This window comes from Periplaneta americana, chromosome 8, assembly GCF_040183065.1.
Source record: "Periplaneta americana isolate PAMFEO1 chromosome 8, P.americana_PAMFEO1_priV1, whole genome shotgun sequence".
Classification (NCBI taxonomy): domain Eukaryota; kingdom Metazoa; phylum Arthropoda; class Insecta; order Blattodea; family Blattidae; genus Periplaneta; species Periplaneta americana.
Genome location: NC_091124.1, coordinates 22,269,481 through 22,280,451, shown reverse-complemented (window position 1 = coordinate 22,280,451; position 10,971 = coordinate 22,269,481). Strand labels below are relative to the sequence as shown.

At 34.0% G+C, this 10,971-nt stretch overlaps 1 protein-coding gene across 1 annotated transcript in view; it reads left to right on the top strand.

Moving 5' to 3' along the window:
* The first annotated feature begins 3,220 nt into the window (after positions 1-3,220).
* The window catches only part of LOC138704571 (maltase 2-like), a 47,911-nt gene continuing 40,160 nt past the window's right edge, over positions 3,221-10,971 (top strand). The window contains exon 1 of the mRNA XM_069832613.1: positions 3,221-3,374. Coding sequence (XP_069688714.1) covers positions 3,287-3,374 — 88 coding nt within the window. The 5' untranslated portion in view covers positions 3,221-3,286. The remainder of the gene's footprint in view (positions 3,375-10,971) is intronic.

The following is a 10,971-nucleotide window of genomic DNA, read 5'->3' as shown; positions in this document are numbered from 1 at the left end:
CCTCGCATTAACGATTTAAATCGGCTTGTGAAGGTAAGTGCTACTCCTTTTTGTTTTTAAGGAAAGCAAATATCTACAAGAGCGCAGCAGGCTTTAAGAATAACATTGTTATGAGCGCATTTAACAAATCAATCATCTACATACGACAGCGGTCGGTAAAGGAATAAACTTACTTAAAACGTATGAAAAATTTGAATATAGCTTCGCTTTATCCATTTTCTTTCTCGAAAATAGTGTCTTTTTATTTACACTATGTCACACTCTTCGCGGTAACTGAAGTGGTAGTATTTTCGATCACAGATTCATCATTACCGAGTTCAATTCCTAAGCAGAGAGTTCTTCTCCATGACTACCGGGTAGGCTATGTTTCTTTTATCTTGAATTTATATGACGTTAAAAAGAAAATTACTTCAGAAACATTTAAAGTTCTCCCTTTTAAGATCTTTTTTGCATTATATTTAACGTAACGGGTCTTCCAATAAGAGTGATCTACTTTTAACATATAACTCCGTGTTTATGAAGCTATAGCAGTCATATATATATATTTTTTTTTTCCCATGATTAAAGTTGTTGTTGACAATAGTAATATGCGTTACAAGAGCGGTATGCTGAAGTTTTCTTGTTCGAGGAAAAGTTTGAAAAAGCGAAACGTAGTTGAGCTTTTTTAATTTCCGAGAATTGAAAGAAAACATACCGCTCGTGTATCGTACATTATTTTGTGCGAAGATCGTTTATTACATACCTGAAAGACGATTTTTATAATTAGTTGCAATGAAATCTCCATCTTGGTTTCTGTTCAATGACGGCAAATTTGTAAAACATTGTTGTTTTAAAATGTTTTCTGTGTTTACTATACTCCAGCAAGCCATGATATACGTCTGTCTTTTTTTTCCCTCCAGTCCATAAATGCGAACTTAAACGGTAAGGTTATGTAATGATTTATTTTTCATGTTAATATTTTAACAATATTATTTATATAACATATTGCAGTAATAACATCGGCATCTGGAATCTTGTTGATTTTTTCACGGCTTCCTTAATGTTACTTGCATCACGAATCCAGTAACTTTAGTGGAGTTGTAGAGTTTACTTAATTTTTGCAAATATTTAAAAACAATAATTAACAGTGCAATTTAGGTGAAATTGCAGTGGTAAGTTTCCAATTTATAATTATTACTATATTGAACGTCTCTAAAAATAATATGTTAGAAGCCTAAAACAGTAAAATGAATATGTCACTTAAGCGGTAAGAATAGGGAAATTGTTATGTGGTGTTCGGTTGGGAATACTGAATGTGGAATTTTAGACTTACCGCGGATTGGTTTTGTGCCGAAACCAAGCAATTACGCACGATCTCGCACAAACAATCATGGAACGTTACACCATTCCACAAAGCATAGGAATCGTTAAAATGTATTATCAGTTCGCCCAGCATTCCGTGAAATGTACTGTGTACATAAAAATTCCAAAATAAAATCAACATTACTTTAAAGAATGAAATCATGTTTAACACTTGCATTTCTTGAAAAATCTGCGTCAATTTTCTTAGAAACCTTGTATCTTTATCCTGTAAAAAATTCAATACGAGCAAAAGTGGTGTAAGTCAAAATTGGATAATGAGGTTTAAAGTAAAAATTCTGTAAAATACAGCGAAAAGTAGCAATTAATATGTCGTTCTTGCTATCCACTGACTACTAACAGTTTAAATAAAGTGAATATTAACTGCTACTTTGCGCTGTATTTTACAGAATGTTTACTTTAACCCTCATTACCCATTCTTGACTTACACCACTTCTGCTCTGAACGGCTCATCTTCAGCAGTTTCTGAGATAATGGGTAATTAAATAAGCAAATTTAACATTGGCGGTACAAGGCAAATAATCTCCCCTTAAGAATATTCTCATGTAAGTATGTTTCATATTATGTTGACAGAGATCTGATCATTTTATAGTTCTGTATAGAGTCTAAACCAGGGCTGGGCACCAAGAGCGAATTCTACTCCCTCACGGGGAGCAATATCACTTCTCTTCAACACCTTTCTTCCCCGCCGAACACCGCACAGCGTTGATGCCGTAATGGATGAATATTAAACGTCCCCGTTTAGAGTTTGGATTCGCTCCCGGTGCCCAGCCCTTGTATATACGGTTCACGAAGAACAAGACTGGAAATTAGGCTACCGGCATAGCTCATAAAATAATGCGAGTTAGCTCGCTATAAAAGCTGTGCTCGGACGCTCTTTCGATTCCCGCTCAGGCTGATTACCTGATCGGGTTTTTCTGAGTTTTTTTCCCAACTGTAAGGCGAATGTCAGATAATGCAATGGCCAATACCTAAGACACATCTTGCCAAATACCATTTGCTATCACCGATCCCTGCGACAAGCACAATAAGCTTTCAGGCTGCGGTGCGTTCAGAAAAAAAAATTAAGCTGCATAAATTACGATAATTAACCTCGTCTCGTGACATAACAAATTGGAAAAGCCTAACAAATCAAAATGGAGACATAAAATGAATTCTTAGCTGTCAAAGGGATGATAAATAGGCAATTAGAACATTATGTACGATACTATATTATTTAGTAATCTAAAATTTTTATACGAAGCGGGACTACGCTAATTTGTGTGTATGTATGTATGTAAATAATAGACCTATAAATCTTTTTCTCCCCCTACGCTGTAACAACTGCTATCTCGAAAAGGAAGCAAAACTGTATTAAACTTTTTTGTTTGAAATACCTCAAAGAATAACCCCTGAAATTAAGGCCATTACTTACTGTTAACTCTGTGCACATCATGTAATTGGTCACCCTTTCCTAAGACGTTGACAGATAAACCTCACAAATTATAGATGAGGCCACCGGCGTGGCTCAGTCCGTTAAAGCGCTTGCCTGCCGGTCTGAAGTTGCGCTCGGGCGCGGGTTCGATTCCCGCTTGGGCTGATTACCTGGTTGGGTTTTTTCCGAGGTTTTCCCCAACCGTAAGGTAAATGCCAGGTAATATATGGCGAATCCTCGGCCTCATCTCGCCAAATAACATTTCACTATCACCAATCTCATCGATGCTAAATGACCTCGTAGTTGATACAGCGTCGTTAAATAACCGACTAAAAAAATTATAGCCTAGTTTAAAAGAATCCAACACCTCACCGAATACGGTAAAGTCACGTCATAAACTGGAAGGTAATTTGTAGGCGTTGCTTACGCGTTGAGTTTGAGACCTTTCCAGCTTACAGATGTGACTACAGCTGCTCGGGGCGCTAGTAGCGTCCTCTCTTTGTGCAGGATAACATGGACTGGTGGAAAACATCAATAGTATACCAGATATATCCTCGATCTTTCCAAGACAGTGATGGAGACGGAATCGGCGATCTGAAAGGTTAGTACACAACACGGATATCTGCTCGTTGAGCCTTCATTTATTAGGTTATGAGGGTTACCTCGATTCCCAGTTGGGCGTGCGCCAGTCGTTACGCAATTGTCATCCGACCTGAGCATCAGCGGGAAGTGTCAAGTGAACACGTGCTCTGGGCTAGGAAGTGCCAAGACAGTAGGCACGTACTGCACTAAAGATATTCCCTGCTACATGATCGGGAAATTCTCAGTTTTCCATTATCACAATAATTATTATGAGAATTATAATAATATTCTGAGACGAGAAAGGATCGTGGACACAAAATTTTACTTAAATACGGGGCATGTGTTACAGATCCGTTTGTCCTAGACTAAAATACCGCCAAATTCTTTAACTTTCAAGGCCGGGGAAATTATATTCTTAAATAGTTTCTTAGGTTGATCATGATTAACTATATAAATACAATTTTTAACTTTCTTTTCTTCCCTTTCAAAATGTACAATGTCAAAAAGTAAACATTAAAACAATTGAGGTCGCAGTTGCAATAAGGGCCCACACTCCGAAATGCTGTTCTGAGATACATTGAGTTGGAATTTTTAAAGCACTAACCAATGAATATGAAACTACTGGATAAGTGGTATTGTGATTTTTACATAATGTAACAGAAATGCTAAAGCATTTTAATCCAATGTTATGTATTTAAAGAATAATGTATTAAAGTAACGCATGTTATGGGCCCCTTTTCTGGAGAACGTACTTTCAATTCCAAAATAAATATAAGCTTGTGTAGTGTTTATAAAAATTTATTATTATTTATTTTTTTATATAATATACAGGAATATTATTAATAATATTCATTAACATTTTTAGAACTTAAGATATTTTCCACATAACATAGCAAATAACGAACATTTCGAAAAGTTAGAAATGTTTTCAAAACAAAATAACGAATCATGAATATTTAGATTTTATGACATTTTTTCCACACAGAATAACAAATCACGAACATTTTGAAAAGTTAAGAATGTTTTCAAAACAAAATAAGTAATAGAAGTTTTCAAACAAAGTAACACATCATGAACTTGTTGAATAGCAAAAGAAAAAAAAAAGTTTTTAAAACAAGGTAGGACATTAGTTTTCTCCATTCCACATCCATATTTTCCACACGATTTCTCTGCCCATCTCTGTCACCACTTTCACTCTCCTCTTCCTCTTCTATAGTCTCAGAAGATTGGAAAAAATACTCCTCTTTCCTTCTTCCTCTTTTATACAGGGACATCATTTTATTTTTACTTCAATTTTTATTGTACCTGCGTTTCTAAATGTACTTGACTCCGACCCCTTTCATTATGCCCTTGCTAACGTCAGTCACACAAACTTACGGCCGCTGTTGCTAGCAGTGAAATAAACAGTACAGAGAACAGTGTGTTTCAGAAATATGTTGCATTTTCTATAGAAGAAAAAACTTATTTTATTGAAGTTTATTTTCACACAGGTATGGTGGGTAGCATAACTGAATTTATCTGTGTGGACTGAGCACAAGTGAAGATTAGAGTTACCGAAAGTACGGTACCCTATAATATGGCACGGTACTTAACATCATTAATTAAATAAGAGTTTTGTTTTACTGTTTGTAGGTATGAAGGACGATGATGGAAACTGGAATTACAATATAACCGAATGTGAACATCAGTTTTTCTTTTTTTTTTTTTTCACAATTTCCTGATTATATCATTACGGAATATTTTCGTAGAAATGTCATTAATCTGGTAGATAAATTTAGAGCAACAGAGTGTACAGAAAGGAAGAAAAGTGTAAGATGGCCAACAAAGGTGACAGAAGATGCTGTAGAAGATGCTAGAGAAAGGATGCAGCGAGGTCCTAATAAGTCGGTCAAGAAGTTAGCTGTAGAAATTGGGGTTTCTTACGGAAGTGCTCACAAAATTCTCAGGAATAAATTAGGTTAGTAATATGCCGAATAAAGTAGACATTACATAATGTATATAACCGCCTGAAGACTTGAGTTTGTGAAAAAAAATTGTTACTATTCTACTGTTTTTTGATCAAATATTGTAAAGTAATGACCAAACTGAAAATCGTAATACTAACTTATATTTCCCTGTAACATAAATGGATACACTACTTTTCTCTCCTCCTATAGCTAGTAAAATGATTTGTTTACATATTGCACTAGCAACTCCAAACTCCTGTAATGGAAGGGGGGTAACAGTGTTTCCGAGTATAGCCAGGTTAATGTTAAAAATGTTAGTAAAAATAAAGTGATGTCCCTGCATATGAAAATAAGTGTCAGACATCCTTAACTTTACTTTTCTTCAGTGGAACTCGAGATGTTGATTGAAGATCCATTCTTGGAGGGCAGTTTTTCATGTATGAATATGTTCTATAGAAATGTTAAATGTTATGTTTTATTTAACGACGCTTGTAACTGCCGAGGTTATATCGGCGTCGCCGGTGTGGCGAAATTTTGTCCCGCAGGAGTTCTTTTACATGTCAGTAAAACTACTGGCATGAGCCTGTCGCATTTAAGCAACTAAAATGCCATCGACCTGGCCCGGGATCGAACCCGCAACCTCGGGCATAGAAAGCCAGCGCTATACCAACTCCTCCAACCAGGCCGACTGTTCTATATATAAAGGGTCTATAACATATATTAAAATAAACAGGTTTACTAGCATTGTTGTTCAAAATTTCTCAACGAAACTTTGTGGGTATAACAAAGAAACTATGGAGAATCGATTTATGCATTCTCCGGAAAAAGGACCTATGAGGCTATGGGCTCTTATTGCAGTTACGTCTTCAATTTATAATCTCAAAACGTAAATATTAAAACAGTGTATCAAATGACACATCAGACATCACTAAAACTCTTGTGTAGTCTCCCGTGATAAAAGTAGGCCTATTATTTGAAATAAACGCTTAATTTCTGTCCATTATCTAAAAAGGACATCATGAAAAGTATTACAGTAATATTATTAAAGGTCAGCATATTGCATTTGTTCTTGCAAATATGATGGCTGGAGCATTTATTTATTCATTCAAATAACATTTCTTCATATTTTCTTTCACAAAATGGCGATTTATTACAAATTAATTTACACTTATTATGATAAAAAATGGCGATTAAGTTATACTGTAGTCAAGATTTTGGATCCGACCTCACTTAATGAAATACTATTCATACGATGTGTGTTACTTGAATATCAACTGCATTCTTCATATGAGTTTCACCAAAAAATGTTGTCAGTTTGAAAAACCAAGGAGAATGATTTCTATAAAGTACAAATAGGGCATGTAAACTTCATACAGATGTAAAAATCACTGAAAGTTGAGATATTCCCTTCAGGAAACCATTGATAACGAAGTTCTCTCAGAACAAGTTTGCCGGATACACAGCTGATAGTGGGAAAAGCAAACAAAGGTGATATGTCTGGGAAGTCATATTGCATAGTAGAACAACAAAAAGACGTAGAAAGGAATTTATTGTAATACTAGCCGTACCCGTGCGCTCCGCTGCACCTGTTAGAAATAAATATAAAGTAATTACATAACTAAAATAGGACGTTTGATGCAGGGAACATTCGTGTTTGATAGAAGGATAAATCGTTTAATATGTTACTTAATTTAAATTCTATTTAAATAATTAAAATGCGGTCATTTTGGTCCAGAGAGCACTCACAAGTTACTGTAATAACATTATAGCATTATGTCCATCTAGAGAAACTACACTTTCCAATGGTGAAATAATAATTAATTATACAAATCTGTTAATTTAGCTTTCGATATTACTTCATACAAACACAGAAACATTCTCTGTAGGCTATGTTTCATAGCTTTCGATTATTGTTGTCCAAGGCCCCTTATAGACGTAGTCATTTGTTTTCATTTCATTACACCGCCTTAGATGGCATTGTATTTTAATTTTAAAACTCATTTATCTCATTAAATATCAGTCCTATCAAACTTTTGTGAGGAATAAAACTTGTCGGAAATCATTTTTAAAGAAAGTTTTGTTATGTAACATATTTCACAAAAATTAATAATAAGCGAGATATTTCGATTTATTTAATTCAGCCCACCTTATAACCCCCCTTTTAAATAACGTATTTTGAATGTCATATAGCCTAAAATCTAAGTTACAGCGAACTTAATTTATATTCCAATTTTCATATAAATCGGTTCACCCATTATCGCGTGAAAAGGTAACAAACAGACAGAAATACAAACAAAAATTTCAAAAAAGCGATTTTCGTTTTCAGGGTGGTTAATTATATATGTTAGGGCCAATTATTTTTGGAAAATCGAAAATTACCAGAAAAATTTCGGCTACATATTTATTATTAGGCCTAGTATAGATAACGGTTTAAATGGGATTTAAAACGATATTTGCAAAGCAAATAAAAAAGAAAATCAAATTAGATACCACAGCATAATTTTAAAAGCAGCTCTTTTCTACGAAATTGAATTGTAGACTCTTCAACATGATAAAACTAGCATAAACTGCTCACAAATGAAGATTCCTACGTACTTTAAATGGAGTGACCAGAATAGACAAATTAGAATAAAGGAACTCCGAAATAAATGAAATTTCGAAGAAACTATAACGTATATTAAAAAGTATCAATCAGAATGTAGTCAACAAATTCTGAGAATGCCAGGTAACTGTTTATTCAGGAACTTATTAATAATAATAATAATAATAATAATAATAATAATAATAATAATAATAATAATAATAATCCGTGGCGCTACAGCTCACGAAGAGCCAAGACCGACCAGCCAGCTGCTGGCCTCACGGCCACATGCCGAAGCAGAGGTGAACGATCATCCAACCAGAATGGAGGTATCGTGTGGTTAGCACAATGAGCCCCCCAGCCATTAGTTACAAATATCACCAATGGATTGATCAGTCTTTATAGTCACAGAACGGAAATTGGATGCGGCCTAGAAAAGAATGAAGGAGAATAATAAGAAGATAATAATAATAATAATAATAATAATAATAATAATAATAATAATAATTGCTTCATTATTTTTGTTTTTATTCCATTTTATTTTCTAATATCTTCAATGTCTTCTTCATTCATTTGTAATTCTCCGTTCTGACATAATCATAATTTTCAAATTGGTCCCCTAATTATTCTTTTGAGCAGCATATCTTATATTGTACTTAAATAAGTACAAATAAGTAAATAAATAAATAAATAAACAGTTAAATAAATAAACGAATAAATAAATAAATAATAATAATAATAATAATAATTATTATTATTATTATTATTATTATTATTATTATTATTATTATTATTATTAAACCGCGGGAGTGCGGGCCTTTTACCGTCAAGTTAAGTATGACTGGAGCGTTCGTGGCGAGTGTACTGAACTCTCAGGTAAGCAACTCACTGTGCGTGCTTCAGACGTACAGTCCTGAGTATATGAATTGCATACATACAATAATCATACATTTCGTACGTATCTAATTGATGCGATGTCGACGTAATTTTGCAGTCCGTGCGCCAGACAAATTAAATGCACCGTGGTGGAATACCGCTCTTTAAGCTGTTTTGCTGCCTTAATAATATATGGAGCTGCATCAGTGACAAAAAGAAGTACATTATTATATTTAATCCTTTCCGACCATAAAAGGCGCACAGCCTTATAAAAAACTTGGACAATAGTTACGTGGTTTACCTTTTTCCAGTTTCTCTGAAGTTAGCACAAATTTTTTTCCTACACAGTTCTCGGAAAGTATACCGACCACCACATTTGCCACATATCTACCACTGACGTCTGTAGACTCATCAACTGAAACTCATATATTTTCTGATCGTTTACGCTTTCTCGAATTTTGGCAATCGTATTCTGGTACAAAATTGGTAAATACTCTTTACGTATTGTTGCTTCTCCTGGAAATGTTGATTTGTGTATTTTTCCAGAAATTATCTAAAGTGGGGATTGTCTAAAGTTATAAATGGATTGTTTGTGTGTACCAACATGTCACGTAAGTCTATATATTGAATTGTGACAGACTATTTGATTTCGATTGGTTCTTGTTTGAATTGCGTTCAACATTTTCCTTGTGAGCTTTACTATTACAGTGTCTTTCAAAACAGTACTTCTTAGTTCGTAATAATCTGAAATTACACGTGACACATACAACACTTTCTCCTTCTATAATAGCCTAAATATATCGCGTCCGAATTGTTCCACTAAATTATTTAGTATTGCACTTCGTACGAGTTGTTTTAGGCACTGTAATATGTGTCATTTCACACACGGAACTCTTCAGTATGACAGCTAAATACTCTCTGAATGTTTCGGGTTCGATGCGCGGAACAGTACGGCGAAAGGCGTCTAAGGAAAAGAAAGCCATCACTTGAAAATAATAAAATAGTATGTTCTTTCTTGTTGGTTATTTGTTCATGGACGTCAAGGACAGTACAAGCTGTTGAATAAGATTGATATCTACGTACAAAATCAAACTGTTCCAAAACAATTTAAAACTTTGTGTGCACACGTTGCTACATGTGTTTTATATTTTTGTTATTAATCTCTGTTTAAAAACACGCAAATATAATTTTAATTTAACTATATTATTTTAGCAGATTTCGTACGACATTGCATATACAGTATGTAATTACTTTTATTTTTGTTTTCGTTTAGATTATTTTTTTCTAGTGTCGATACGCAATATTATACCTACAGACTGTATCAAAGATGTGTTCGCAAATATGTCAAATAACTAAAAACATCTAAAGCAATTTAAAGTTGGAAAAATATTACTTCAGCATTGTAAACAGTTCGATAAATTGAACACTTTCTATAATATGTCTGCATTTCTTTGAATGAATTAAAATCCAAACGTGAAATAAGTTGTAATGAATAATATTTATTTTAGAGTCTACCACTACCACTACTGCTACTGATACTACTACAGCTACTGTTCCTGCTAGTACAATTGAAGGATTCAGAGCCATAGTGGGCCAAGCGCCATTTACTAAAACCGTAGAAAACAAGGGTTAAAATGAAGTTATTACCATAATTCAATGGAAACATATAGCAAGTAATATAAAGTATACACATTAAAAATAAATGATATATCAATCTTCATTAAACTATGGTATTCACTTAACTTTAACCCCTGCTTTCTCCGTTTTTAATAAATGGCGCTTGGCCCATTATGGCTCTGAGCCATTCAATTAAAATCTTTCATACAAAAATTATAAATCTGTATTATCGTATGGGTTCCATTCCTTCTTGGACTGATCACCTGGTTGGGTTTTCCGAGATTCTCTCAACTATAAGGCGAATGTTAGCTAATCCTACGGCACACAGTGATCGGAAGACGCCTGTTTGACGCGAAAAATTAGGAGGAACGTTCTGATTTTGATGAAACTATGGCGTCAGATGTTTTTCAACGTGCTTGATCCAAATTATGCTGTGTGTTAAACTTCTTTTACATTCATAATAACACAAGACTAACTCGATTTTGTAAAGTCAAAACCATTTTAAAGCACAGTCAATTATAGTGATTTTAAAAATTCAGTAATAAGTAAATTCATTTTTGGCACATTATAAACAAAACCTGTTACCATGTTAACCA